Source organism: Salvelinus sp. IW2-2015, linkage group LG27 (assembly GCF_002910315.2).
Source record: "Salvelinus sp. IW2-2015 linkage group LG27, ASM291031v2, whole genome shotgun sequence".
Lineage (NCBI taxonomy): Eukaryota > Metazoa > Chordata > Actinopteri > Salmoniformes > Salmonidae > Salvelinus > Salvelinus sp. IW2-2015.
The window spans coordinates 927,925-942,281 of record NC_036867.1 but is presented as its reverse complement, the minus strand read 5'-3'; the positions used below and the strand labels follow the sequence as shown (position 1 = coordinate 942,281).

At 46.8% G+C, this 14,357-nt stretch overlaps 2 protein-coding genes across 2 annotated transcripts in view; one reads left to right on the top strand and one right to left on the bottom strand.

Annotated features, from left to right (window-relative positions):
* Positions 1-1,781: 1,781 nt before the first annotated feature.
* LOC111953322 (E3 ubiquitin-protein ligase MSL2-like) lies at positions 1,782-7,752 on the top strand. Its single transcript, XM_023972532.2, has 4 exons — positions 1,782-2,419; positions 2,952-3,238; positions 5,500-6,851; positions 6,946-7,752. The coding sequence occupies exons 2-4, from the start codon at positions 3,097-3,099 to the stop codon at positions 7,246-7,248; spliced, it is 1,797 nt and encodes a 598-aa protein (XP_023828300.1). The 5' UTR covers positions 1,782-2,419; positions 2,952-3,096; the 3' UTR covers positions 7,249-7,752.
* Positions 7,753-8,357: 605 nt separating this feature from the next.
* Positions 8,358-14,357, bottom strand: part of LOC111953838 (tumor necrosis factor ligand superfamily member 10) — a 9,164-nt gene continuing 3,164 nt past the window's right edge. Inside the window, 4 exon segments of the mRNA XM_070435585.1 lie at positions 8,358-9,595; positions 11,352-11,587; positions 12,705-12,821; positions 13,154-13,199. Coding sequence (XP_070291686.1) covers positions 9,386-9,595; positions 11,352-11,587; positions 12,705-12,821; positions 13,154-13,199 — 609 coding nt within the window. The 3' untranslated portion in view covers positions 8,358-9,385.

Genomic DNA, 14,357 nt, shown 5'->3' with positions numbered 1-14,357 from the left:
GTATCGTTTATTGCATTGGTTATAAACTGCACAGCGCAAACAAAGAAGACATCTGAGAAAATAGGCATCGTCTCCAATCCAAAGTTAAATATAGAATCAGCTTCCTATTTCGCAACAAAGCCTCCTTCACTCATGCTGCCAAACATACCCTCGTAAAACTGACTATCCTACCGATCCTTGACTTTGGCGATGTCATTTATAAAATAGCCTCCAACACTCTACTCAGCAAATTGGATGCAATATATCACAGTGCCATCCGTTTTGTCACCCAAGCCCCTTATACTACCCACCACTGCGACCTGTATGATCTCGTTGGCTGGTCCGCTATATATTCGTCGCCAAACCCACTGGCTCCAGGTCATCTATAAGTCTTTGCTTGGTAAAGCTCTGCCTTATCTCAGCTCACTGGTCACCAAAGCAACACCCACCCGTAGCACGCGCTCCAGCAGGTATATTTCACTGGTTATCCCCAAAGCCAACACCCCCTTTGGCCGCCTTTCCTTCCAGTTCTCTTCTGCCAATGACTGGAACGAATTGCAAAAATCACTAAAGTTGGAGACTTATATCTCCCTCACTAACTTTAAGCGTCAGCTGTCAGAGCAGCTTACCGATACACATCTTAACGATACACAGCCCATCTGTAAATAGCCCATCCAACTACCTACCTCATCCCCATATTTGTTTTTGTTTTTCTGCTCTTTTGCACACCAGTATTTCTACTTACACATCCTCATCCGCACATATATCACTTCAATGTAAATTGCTAAATTGTAATTACTTCGCCACTATTAGCCTATTTATTGCCTTACCTCCATCTTTCATTTGCACACACTGTATACAGATTTTTCTAGTGTGTTATTTTCTGTACGATTGTTTATCCCATGTGTAACTCTGTGTTGTTTTTGTCGCACTGCTTTGCTTTATCTTGGCCAGGTCGCAGTTGTAAATGAGAATTTGTTTTCAACTGGCCTACCTGGTTAAATAAAGGTTAAATAAATAAATACAATTGTTGTGATTGCAGCTGAAAGTTTTTGGGGACTCAGGGAGAGGCATTACAAGGAATCCTGTCCACTAATGTTCCGTCCTCACAGGCCCTGAGCCTGTGTAGGGATGTGATTTGGAGTATGGCGGAAGGAGTGGGGATGTTTGTTTTTTTTTTGCATGGTATATGGTGGGTTTATTCTCATTCACGACCCGTACAGTAGGTGGTGGCATGCGCCTTTAACGTTTGTTTGCGGACCGCCATAATACCAGAGGAGAAGAAGAAAGCAAAGACAGTATAGTATGAAGCTAGGCCAACACTGCTTGTAGGCGATGTTATGGTGATGTTGGCTAGCTAAGCTCATGCGTAGAAACACGTCATCTGGTTTAATGGTCTCTCGCGCCAAACTGCGCGTGTGCAGGCCGTCAAATCAAAGGCACTCCTTCAATATAAAGTTGTTTTTTACGAAAATGAAAACTTGTCAGTTTGTCACTTTAACGAGGTTTGAGTAATACGAAATTCAACTACTTAAAACATTGGCTCGAATCTAGGTTGCGCTTTTAGATTTCGAGAAAATGAACAACTAAGGAAGAATTTGTAACTTTTCTCATTGACTTCTCGAACCCCAAACCCCAGCCTGGTCCTGTTTGGTCTGTTTCGCAAGCGTTCCCGGAAGTCTCGCGATGCTGCGCTTCTGGGTTTAGAAACTCTGTGAAGAAAGTGTCTAGGCTGCCGGAAAACCACACGAAGAAGAATTTTATTCTCGCGAGATGTGAGAAACAGCGCCCCTCTGTTTGATTGACTGCGGGGAGGAAAAGGGAGGGGAGAATAACCTCCGCGCCTGGCGATAGCAGCAGGCTATACAAACACACAACTGTTACAATCTTACTCCAATAATACACATGTGTTATTCTTCTTCGAACGCTAACAGATAACGTCGTCTCACCGATTGCTTTTTTGCTCATACTCAATCGGAGAGGAGGTAAAAACGAAGGACTAATTCCAAAAAGAGGAAAAGCGGCCTATTTTTGTTCTTGATATCCTGGTGTCGCCGGTGCAAGCTCGCACGGCCGGCGTAAATATACTCCGGTGCTCTGACGGGCGCTTATTTTACTTCTTCAACAAAGATTTCCATACTCTCTTTCCATTCTCCACTACCTCTTCCAGTTTACCCCCTCTTGTTAGTTATCCTGCGCTAACTGGCTTTAACTCCGTGCGCTAGCGGGAGCCAAGGCGGCCTGTTTTGTTGTCGCAGCGTAGCCGCCATGAACCGCGGACAACAACAGAATCTGAGCGTGCTGCTTGCTGACTATCACTGCCTACGTGCCACGAATATGCAGGCCAGAAGTCGAGGAGCCAACTTTAACTAAAAATCTGAGGAAGATGCGAATAAGGAAGGAATGCGGGAGAATAAACGAATAAGATTTTACTATTAAGGTTAGCAAAGCAGCTCTGTTTGAATTTGGTACGAAGGTGCCTAACAGTGGATAATTGGAGGCCGGAGTTGGAGAAAGAGCGCCACCACACCAGTGACTGTATTGTTGTTGAATTATAACTCGACCAGCGAGTGCTGCTCGCACCACGGATTGTGTGAAAGACAAGTGAACGGGCTTTGATAAATTCATTTGCTCGAGATTTATTTTGTATGTATGCACTTAATGGGATTAAGAGGTTTATTTTTATGCCATGATGATCATTTGGGCATATTTCGTGCCGTGGAAAAGAGGAAAACGCTAAAGATGAATTGGTTGTGATTATGAATACAGTAATGCTCTACCCATGTTACCACGAACAGACTTCATACCTGTGTGTTTACTGATTTGCAGCTAACTTACCTTCTAGCTGTATCACACATTTACCTATTTGGTGCATAGACTATTTTACCAGCACTATTTAGGCGATAAAGTTAAGCTAGGTTAGCACCATCCGTAGCTTAATCACCCATCCATGCCCTCCTATCCTCCTTTAGGCAATAATAGAACGGACGAGAAGGGAGTTGTGAGCCTCTTCTCCATTTAAACGGGAGCCACAGGACTTTCGCCGGAGGACCTGTGCGTGTGTTTGCTCGTTCGTTTTTTTCTCGGACTGGATGTTTCCGTCCCCTGGCTGTTGAGATGAACCCGGTGAATGCCACCACTCTGTACGTGTCCGCGTGTCGTTCGGTGCTGCAGTGCGACCCTCGCGACCCCCGGGCCCTGGCGGAGCTCTACAAGCAGCTGCCTTTCTTTCGCCAGTCGCTGTCCTGCCTCGTGTGTGGTAAGTGCATCGGTAGTATTATTATTTTAAGGGGCTCGGTTCCCCTGTATATATCCATATAGCTACTATACCTAACTAGCCTAGCTGTATCCCCGCCATGGAACACCAGTCATTGTGACACACCCCCATTCCCATTGGATGTCGGGGAAACTAGTTAGCCGATGGCGTGGATGTCTACTTAAACTGACTAGGCTAGCTACTGCACGTCTCCATGGTCCATTTCAATGTGTTCCATAGCTTCACACTGATCCAGTCTTAGACTGGCTAATTTGACCGAATTGCTTGAATAAAATCAAACTAGTAGCTAGCTACTACACGGGTTAGCTACATTTCCCCATTCTTCATAGCTAGGTAGCTAACCTCCCTGCTCCACCCCATATGTAACTAAATCACTGTCGGACAGCTACCTGTATTTGCACAGCCAGAACAGAAGCGAGTGTTTGTCAGATGTTTATTTATTCATTCAACGTCCTTTGTTCTGTCCGGTGCCCTCGTGACTCTGTCAGTGGGGGGCATGTTTGTGTTGTGAGACGGTGCGTGCGCAGTCTTTAAAAATGCATTTCGAGCCCCTTCCTGGAAAGGAAGGAAGCCGGGCAGCCGCACTAGCTCAGTGAAGAATACTACTGGTGTGTTAGTCCTTTTTGGGGGGGGGTATACACGAGGTTCATTCAATGGGGTGACGCTTCCAGTTGATGGGGTGACGCTTCCAGTTGAAGCTCGCATCCGCTACAAGACCATGGTGCTTGCCTACGGAGCTGTGAGGGGAACGGCACCTCCGTACCTTCAGGCTCTGATCAGGCCCTACACCCAAACAAGGGCACTGCGTTCATCCACCTCTGGCCTGCTCGCCTCCCTACCTCTGAGGAAGTACAGTTCCCGCTCAGCCCAGTCAAAACTGTTCGCTGCTCTGGCACCCCAATGGTGGAACAAACTCCCTCACGACGCCAGGTCAGCGGAGTCAATCACCACCTTCCGGAGACACCTGAAACCCCACCTCTTTAAGGAATACCTAGGATAGGATAAAGTAATCCTTCTAACCCCCCCCCCTTAAAGCGTTAGATGCACTATTGTAAAGTGGTTGTTCCACTGGATATCATAAGGTGAATGCACCAATTTGTAAGTCGCTCTGGATAAGAGCGTCTGCTAAATGACTTAAATGTAAAATGTAAATGTAAATGTTTTTACTCGCTGGTTATTATCTATGCATAGTCACCTAACGTTACCTACATGTACAAATTACCTCGACTAACCTTTACCCCCGCACATTGACTCGGTACCGGTACCCCCTGTATATAGCCTCATTGTTATTTTGTAACTTTTTTGTTTGTTTATTTTGTAAGTGTTTTCTTAACTGCATTGTTGGTTAAGGGCTTGTAAGCACGTGTTTCATTTTATTTTTATGTAACCTTTATTTAACTAGGCAAGTCAGTTAAGAACAAATTCTTATTTGCAATGACGGCCTACCGGGGAACAGTGGGTTAACGCCCTTGTTCAGGGGCAGAACGACAGATTTTTACCTTGTCAGCTCTGGGATTCGATCCAGCAACCTTTCGGTTACTGGCCCACTAAACATGACTGAAGTCGGAACTGCAGCCGCTTTAGTGTGTGTGTGACGGGTAGAGTACGCATCCAACATGGTAACGTGTATCTAAGGCGTTGTTGTTTCTAAATGGAACTCCCTCCATCTGCAGCGTGAGCCCCCTCTCTCAGCTGCCATCCCTAACGACCACCGTTGCTAAGGAAGCTGCTCTCAAAGCACAGCGGTCATCAAGCCTTGCAGAGGCAATCAGTGTTGACCCGCCTCTTTGAATATTACCGCTTTATAAACGGTTTTAATATGCTTTTAACAGAATATGAACCCTCTTCACTTTCTACCTGGAACATGTTATACTATTTATATGACAAAGGGGTTTATTCAAAACCAATGTCGTTGACTTAATTGACATGCTGTTGCTTTGGTGTTGTGCTCACTTCATTACAGTTGAATATTCAGAGCGGAAGAGCAATTGAATGAATCACTTTTATATATAGCCCACCTCCTCAGTACTCATTATCATCAGTCCACTGCTAAGCTTCATATCACCAACTCGTTATTAATGATGATTATGGTTCCTGTTTATGGTTTATTGTGTTATGTTATATGGACAATTGTAATGCTGCCATTGGAGTGATTTATATCTCAACTGTTCTCACCCAGTTGAATAAAGGATAAATAAATGTTTGTCTTAGCATAAATGACAAAAAATTATTCTCTTCTCCAGGTAACCTGCTGCAGGACCCCATAGCGCCCACTAACTCCCAGTGCCAGCACTATGTGTGTCGTGGCTGTAAGGGCCAGAGGATGCTGCTCAAGCCGTCCTGTTCCTGGTGTAAAGACTACTCCCGCTTCCAGGAGAACAGACAGCTCTCCTTATTGGTCCACTGCTACAGGAAGCTCTGCCTCTACATCGCCCAATCACCTCTCGCCCCGCACATTGCTAGCGCAGCCAGTGATTCGCCCGACCTCCTCGCCATTCTTAACGAGGGCCTGTCATTGGCCGAAAGCGAGCAGGAAGGGGAGGACACTATGGATTTGGCGAGCCAGTCTCCGCCGACAGCCCCCTCAGTTTCTGACCTCAGACCTACTGAGGCTCTGCCTGCAGAGGAGAGCAAGGAGGAGGGGCTTATCCCTGTGGGCGGGGTTAACGGGCTTCACGACTGTAACGGCCTGGCCAATCAGGACTTGCCACCACCTATTACCTTAGCTACAGGTGGAGGTGTTCTGAAGCAGGAGAGCTTGGGGGAGGAGCTACCTGTGTGTGTTGACGTGCTAGGTAGTGGGGAGATGGGACTTTGTAACATTAGCACATTTGGGGAGGAGCTTAATAAACATGGCGGAGGTCTGTTGTTGAGCGTGGAGGAGGTTCTTAGGACCCTGGAGCCCGAACCTGAACCGCCTGACCCCCAGCCAGACTTTCCCTCTGTTCCCCCCCACAACGGATCATACTGCCATCCTACCCGTGACTCCCCTTGCCTCACCCCCTCCCTCCCCCCAGAGAACATCCCTAGACTTCCCCTGCCTCCACCCCAGCCCACCCCTGCCCTCCCCCGCCTACCCCCTCACTGCCACCGCAAGCGTTCACGCTCTGAGAGCGACAGTGAGAAGGTGCAGCCCCTCCCCATCGCCACCATCCTCAGAGGCCCACCCCTGGGCGCCACCAACCCCCTTCACCTCCCAAACCCAACCGCCACTGTCAAACGGGAGCCCAAACTTCACTCCGCCATCACCCCGCCTCACCTGGCACCCGTGCCCAACGGAGGGCCTCCAAAGTTGGGAAAGACAATGCTGGTGTCATCCAAGGGACTGAAGAAGAGTCTGGAGCACCACGGGGGACCTAAGAAGGCCTACACCAAGGCCAGGCAGGGGGTCCCCAAGCCCCGCGCCCAGCCCCGTGACCGCCTTCCACCCCACCCCCACGGCCATGCTCACCCTCTCTCCCACCCACCCAGCCCCTCCAAGCCCCTGTACAAGAAGCCGGTGGAGAAGAAGGGCTGTAAGTGTGGAAGAGCCACTCAGAACCCCTCTGTTCTCACCTGCAGGGGGCAGCGCTGCCCCTGCTACTCCAACCGCAAGGTGAGTTGCTAAAGATTTACTATGGCTTGGTCTGAAATCAGTGTTCCCCTATTTGTAGTTCACTGATTGTAAATAATATGAATATTCCTCCAAGGCATGTCTGGACTGTATCTGCCGCGGCTGCCAGAACTCCTACATGGCGAACGGGGAGAAGAAGCTGGAGGCGTTTGCGGTTCCAGAGAAGGCTCTAGAACAGACGCGGCTCACGCTCGGCATCAACCTCACCTCCATCACCGCTGCAGCCCTGCGTAGCCCGGCAACCAGCAACACCCCACACGGCAACCAGCTCATCACCACGGCAACAGGAGCGACGGGGGTGTCCTTCCTGTCCGGGGTGGGGGCAGGACATGAGGACAGGGGGTATGATGATTCGCTAGACATGAGGTTTGACTGTTGAAGACCTGCCATCCTTGGACATTATTGACCAATGGGCTGTGCAGATGGACCTGGAGGGGCGGGATTGAGAATAAGGCAGCTACTGTGACAGGCGGTAGAGGGAGTGTTACTCAGAGACACATATACACTCTCCATACAGGGCCTGGAACGTGCTTTTGGTCTTACGTACTGATGAGATGGATGGAAGAGGGATATCGTTACTGTATGTTCAGAGATTTTTATTTTGCGAGGGTTAGAAGTTTTGTTTTGTACTATCGGTGATGTGTAGGGCATGACGTGTTGGCCGGCGATGGGCTCGTTGTGCTGTGTGTCAGAGGGGGGTGGTACCGGAGATAGTGCACTTATTTTGGCCAGGGCCTCAGTACACTAGATGGGGGTAGGGTGCCATTTGACAGGCCCTAGGCCTGTTGGCAGGACTCAGCCACAGACCGACATCAGTAGACTGACTGTAATTTATGAACTTTTGTTTTTGTACACAGAACTTATTAAATTCCATTTAAGAGGATGTTTTATGATATATTTTATAAGTTACATTAACAAACATTTGCAGTATTTATTGGATGTCACCTAACCTAGGTAGCGGTGGGCCACACCCACTCCAACTGTCAGCCTATCAAATCCCGTGTGGGCGGTTCTCTGTCTAAATGATGTCGCTGTCCTTTTAGTGCTAGTTTCTGCTGTCTCCAGCTGTCGTTTTGTTTCCCTCGGGCATTAAAAACCTGTAATATACATGGAACATATTTCCACAAAAAAGAAAATCAAAACCTAAGTTGTGTTGTTTTTTTGACACTTACACCAAAGCAAAATTAAATATCAGAGTATTTAAAGTCCAATGAAATAATCACAATTCACATTACACAAATTGCTTCACATGACTTACCATGCACAATGCATACCTACCTCCACCCTCTTTGTCCTGTGGTCAGCTCACCTGCAGTCTTTATTTAGTATGACCACTAGTAGTCAGTAATATCTACCCACCAGTAGGGGGCGTGAGATGCTTGATATAATGTCCACACATAAGACGCCTTGACTCAAGTCTGTTTTGTTGTGATAGATTGGCACTGAATGCTTACTGCTATACATGACCACAAGCAATGGTAGCCTATATTTGTTTCTTTGGTGTCTTTATTCTGCACATTTACAGACATGTTTTCTACATGAACATGAGAGCAGTTGGACTCGAGCACGAGTGATTTACATCAACAACCTATTTAGTGTGTCTCCATGGTAACGTCGCTTCCACGGCCACACACATCTGGATCTACAGGAGTCATGAATGAACGGTAAAATTATTCAACCCCCCCCTCCAGCGAGGCGGGTTAACTGGCAACCCCCCCCAGACCTCTGCTTGTCTGTAACTATGGATATATATATCAGTCCATCATCTGTCGGGAGAATCAGTAAATCTTTTAGTAAAGTGAGTATTACCCATGTCCTAACTGGTTCCCACAGTGGGTCTGGGCTACAGTAGGCTTCCTGGGTCATGGCCTGAAACATCTATTCTGTGAAACAAAGTGAAAAAGTGCTATATTGAATGTGTGGTCGCAGGCAGTGTTACTCAGGTGAGAGCTTGGGGTTGTGTTAAAAATATGACAGGCTACAATCAAACAACATTCAATGTCCATACAGTTATAACACAGAACCACAAAACCAAAACACCCACGTTCATATTTACATTAAAATCATCTCTGAGTTCATACAAACAGGAGAAGGAGACTCATCCTTTTAGGACGGATGAAAAGAGTATTAAGACTTATTCACAATCATCCCTTCACTTTTCATTGGTTGATTATTGGTCATTTGTCCAATGAAGTTATAAAGCAGACGTTGAACCCCTACCTCACGCCACTCAGCTGCTTTTCATCCAATCAACACAGGCCTACTGGCCTTGGACACAGCTCATTGGATAAGCCATGAGCTAAGGCTGGATCCTAGGCACCAGGGTGGGAAATGATTGAATAACCACACAAGCTCCGCTCACATGTCCAGCACAGTCACAGAGCTTAAAGCTTTGTACAACACACACACACACAGCTCTCAAATGATTTGTCTGTCAGTACACATACATGGCTCCCAAACAGTGTGTATCCCAGGTTCCAGCCCTCTGAGTCACCATACAGACGATCCCCTGACCTCTAGCTGACCAGGAAAGCCCCGAAGAAGCTGCTCCTCTCATCCATGTCGATGGCGGAGGCATTGCTAACGGTGACGAGGAGGTGATCTCCGGCAGCCAATGGGAACAGCCCCCCCTGGTGGGCGGAGTGCAGAGAGAACTGGGAGTCCCGGGACCAGCAGGAGGTCCTGCTTGTCTTCATCAGCAGGATGGGTACCGGGTAGGAGGAAACCTGGTGGAGGAGACAGCACCATCACTACAACTACCTTCCATAAACTCTCACGATATCACATACAGTTGAAGTCTGAAGTTTACATAAACTTAGGTTGGAGTCATTAAAACTCATTTTACAACCACTCCACAAATTTCTTGATAACAAACTATAGTTTTGGCAAGTTGGTTAGCACATCTACTTTGTGCATGACACAAGTAATTTTTCCAACTATTGTTTACAGATAGATTATTTCACTTAATCACAATTCCAGTGGGTCAGAAGTTTACATACACTAAGTTGACTGCCTTTAAACAGCTTGGAAAATTCCAGAAAATTATTAAATGGCTTTAGAAGCTTCTGATAGGCTAATTGACATAATTTGAGTCAATTGGAGGTGTACCTGTGGATGTATTTCAAGGCCTACCTTGAAACTCGGTGCCTCTTTGCTTGACATCATGGGAAAATCAAAAGAAATCAGCCAAGACCTCAGGAAAAAAATTGTAGACCACAAGTCTGGTTCATCCTTGGGAGCAATTTCCAAACGCCTGAAGGTACCACGTTCATCTGTACAAACAATAGTACGCAAGTATAAACACCATTAGACCACGCAGCCGTCATACCGCTCAGGAAGGAGACGCGTTCTGTCTCCTAGAGATGAACGTACTTTGGTGCAAAAAGTGCAAATCAATCCCAGAACAACAGCAAAGGACCTTGTGAAGATGCTGGAGGAAACAGGTACAAAAGTATCTATATCCACAGTAAAACGAGTCCTATATCGACATAACCTGAAAGGCCGCTCAGCAAGGAAGAAGCCACTGCTCCAAAACCGCCATAAAAAAGCCAGACTACGGTTTGCAACTGCACATGGGGACAAAGATCGTACTTTTTGGAGAAATGTCCTCTGGTCTGATGAAACTAAAATATAACTTTTTGGCCATAATGACCATCGTTATGTTTGGAGGAAAAAGGGGGAGGCTTGCAAGCCGAAGAACATCATCCCAACCGTGAAGCACGAGGGTGGCAGCATCATGTTGTGGGGGTGCTTTGCTGCAGGAGGGACTGGTGCACTTCACAAAATAGGTGGCATCATGAGGGAGGAAAATTATGTGGATATATTGAAGCAACATCTCAAGACATCAGTCAGGAAGTTAAAGCTTGGTCGCAAATGGGTCTTCCAAATAGACAATGACCCCAAGCATACTTCCAAAGTTGTGTCAAAATGCATTAAGGACAACAAAGTCAAGGTATTGGAGTGGCCATCACAAAGCCCTGAAATCAATCCTATAGAACATTTGTGGGCAGAACTGAAAAAGCGTGTGCGAGCAAGGAGGCCTACAAACCTGACTCAGTTACACCAGCTCTGTCAGGAGGAATGGGACAAAATTCACCCAACTTATTGTGGGAAGCTTGTGGAAGGCTACCCGAAATGTTTGACCCAAGTTAAACAATTTAAAGGCAATGCTACCAAATACTAATTGAGTGTATGTAAACTTCTGAGCCACTAGGAATGTGATGAAAGAAATAAAAGCTGAAATAATTCTGTCTACTATTATTCTGACATTTCACATTATTAAAATAAAGTGGTGATCGTAACTGACCTAAGACAGGGAATTTTTACTTGGATTAAATGTCAGGAATTGTGAAAAAATGAGTTTAAATGTATTTGGCTAAGGTGTATGTAAACTTCCGACTTCAACTGTAGCTATCCAAAATGTTAAAAACAAACGTTCTTATAGGACAAATGTTGAACACGACCGTGGCACCGTGAACTCACTTTCTTATAGACATACTGCAGCATGGGTCTCCCCCTCTGCTCCCTCTCCTCTTCCTCCCCCTCCTCTCCCTCGGGGTGGGTGTGTCTGAAGTAGGTCTGGGCATAGATATAATAGAGTCCTGGGAGAGGTACCACCAGCTCCCCGTCAACCAATCTGACTTCCTGAAGGAATGCCAGCCCTTTATGCCCCTCCCACCACGAGATCTTCTGCCCCTGCACACGCCGCCCCGGAGAACCTGTGGCCAGACAGGAAGGAGAAAGGCAGTAGTAGGCAGGGTCAAGGGTCAGGAGTTAGACAGAGCTAGGTCTTAAGACAGAATACAATAGAATTGGTTGAGAATAGAACAGTCTACGGACACTGAGTATACGGAACATTAGGAACATCTCCCTAATATTGCGACACAATATTGTGCAACGCCCTTTTGCCCTCAGAACAGCCTCAATTCGTCGGGGTATGGACTCTACAAGGTGTCGAAAGCGTTCTACAGGGATGCTGGCCCATGTTGACTCCAATGCTCCAATGTCAAGTTGGCTGGATGTCCTTTGTGTGGTGGACCATTCTTGATACACACGGGAAACTGTTGATGGTGAAAAACACAGCAGCGTTGCAGTTCTTGACACATTCAAACCAAAGCGCATGGCACCTACTAACATACCCTATTCAAAGACATTTAAATCTTTTGTCTTGCCCATTCACCCTCTGAATGGCCCACATACACAATCCATGTCTCAATTATCTCATGGCTTAAAAATCCTTCTTTAACCTGTCTCCTCCCCTTCATCTACACCGATTGAAGTGGATTTAACAAATTACATCAATAAGGGACCATAGCTTTCACCTGGATTCACCTGGGCATGGAAAGAGTAGATGTTCTTAATGTTTTGTCCACTAAGTGTAAATGGCCTCAATCCCCTCAATATATATTATTGAAAGTGTGCTATAAGATGCCATAAATGGCAAAACAATAAAATACTGTATGTCTACAGACTAGGCCTGGGCTATAAATGGAACACTTCACCCCGAGCTGTCAGTCTGTCCCGGGCTGGTGCATTCTACCAGATCTACCACTGGGTTAAAAGCTCACATGGGACACATACTGCTTGCTGTCTGTATTACTAGTTACTGTAGTGATATGTAATCACTTTGAAGCTCTCCTCTCTATGAAGTGTACACACACGCCTGAAGAACACAGCACACACAGGTGTGAGACACATGGTCCCAGAGTCTAACCTGCATTCATCAAACTCTTAACACCAGGCTTCACAGGGCGCGCGTGTGCACACACACACACACACACAGTGTCTCTGTTGTAGTTGCAGAGTATGAAGGGTGAAAATTGAAACAGGTCTCACCTCCTCCCTCCCTCTCTGCTTTGGGAGCCAAGCTGCCAGTGACGTGGGCGGCGACTTTGGGGCGAGAAGAAGCCCGGTCCTCCATCATCAGTGAGGGCAACACCCTGGACACCTCATCTGACCGAGAGAGAGCTAGAACATCAATTAGTTGTCCTAGTCAAACATCAGTCAGTGATAACAACATAGAACTTCTAAAATGGACATTCCCATTAAAGGTTACTTATATGTAGTGGTTTACTAGCGTCCTGTCCATAGCTGGAAATTGTACATCAAGCCTCCTCACGCTACAGAAACTGGGGATAGGCTCCTCACTCCTGCCCTATGAGCCGTTCTGGACAATGCTTGCTTACTTATTACTATGTTAGCTTTACTAATTCAAATCCCAGTCCGACAGGGAACAGGGTGCCGTTTTGCCCTGGTTCTATAGGTCAGACAGGTCATTATCTCACCTCTAACTGCTGAGGAGATCTCCCTCTGATATCGCTGAGACAAAGACTGAAAAGAGAGAGAGACAGATAGAGAGAGACGGGGGAGAGACAGACAGACAGACAGACAGACAGACAGACAGACAGACAGACAGACAGACAGACAGACAGACAGACAGACAGACAGACAGACAGACAGACATGGAGAGAAAGAAGAGAAAGACAATTTATTTAACATATTTCAAATAAAAGCCAAAACCTTCTTGAAAAAAGTGTGTGTGAGTGTAAGTGTGTCTGCGTGTGTCTCTGGCCAGGTGAGTACATTCCAGTGCTGATTAAACCACAGTGGATCCAATCCCAGACTGCACTACAAAGACCCCATTGTATGTCTGAAACTCTTCTGAGGCGAGTGAAGTTGCTGATCTTTGGTCAGTTTTGCGTTTCCCCCCTAATGGTTAAGGTTAGGATTAAGGGTGAGTAATCTTATCTTAGATCTGTGGATAATGGTAAATGATATAGGGAGCCCCTCCGTCCTATCAGAAGACCTGGGACCCCTGCGAGGCGGATATCTACTCTATGAGGGTGTGTGTTACCTTCTCTATGAGGGTGTGTGTTACCTTCTCTATGAGGGTGTGTGTTACCTTCTCTATGAGGGTGTGTGTTACCTAGACATGACACAGACAGACAGACAAGACAGGACAGACATTGACAGACAGCACAAGACAGACCAGCAGACAGAAACAGACAGACAGACAGACAAGACAGACAGACAGGGACAGGACAGGCAAGGGACAGACAGACGACAGAACCAGACAAGACACGACCAAGAGACAGACAGACAACAGAACAGACAGACAGACAGAAGAACAGACAGACCAAGACAGACAGACAGACAGACAGACAGACAGGACAGACAGACAGACAGACAGACAGACAGACAGACAGACAGACAGACAGAACAGAGCAGACAGACACAGACAGAGACAGACAGACAGACAGACAGACAGACAGACAGACAGACAGACAGACAGACAGCAGACAGACAGACAGACAGACAGACAGACAGACAGACCAGACAGACAGACAGAGCAGAAGCAGACAGACAGACAGATCACAACGACAGACAGACAGAGACAGACAGACAGACAAGAAGCAGGCGCGAAGAGCAGAGCCAAGGAGTCGAGACAGACAGACAGGGACAAGAACAGGGACAGATCAGAGCAGGAAC

What these genes read in the sequence shown, in the direction of transcription:
- LOC111953322 (XM_023972532.2), top strand. Translation starts at nt 3,097, where the DNA reads ATGAACCCGGTGAATGCCACCACTCTGTACGTGTCCGCGTGTCGTTCG. An exon ending in GCTGTCCTGCCTCGTGTGTG is followed by an intron (nt 3,239 to 5,499) that starts GTAAGTGCATCG and finishes TCTCTTCTCCAG; the next exon opens with GTAACCTGCTGCAGGACCCC. An exon ending in CCTGCTACTCCAACCGCAAG is followed by an intron (nt 6,852 to 6,945) that starts GTGAGTTGCTAA and finishes TATTCCTCCAAG; the next exon opens with GCATGTCTGGACTGTATCTG.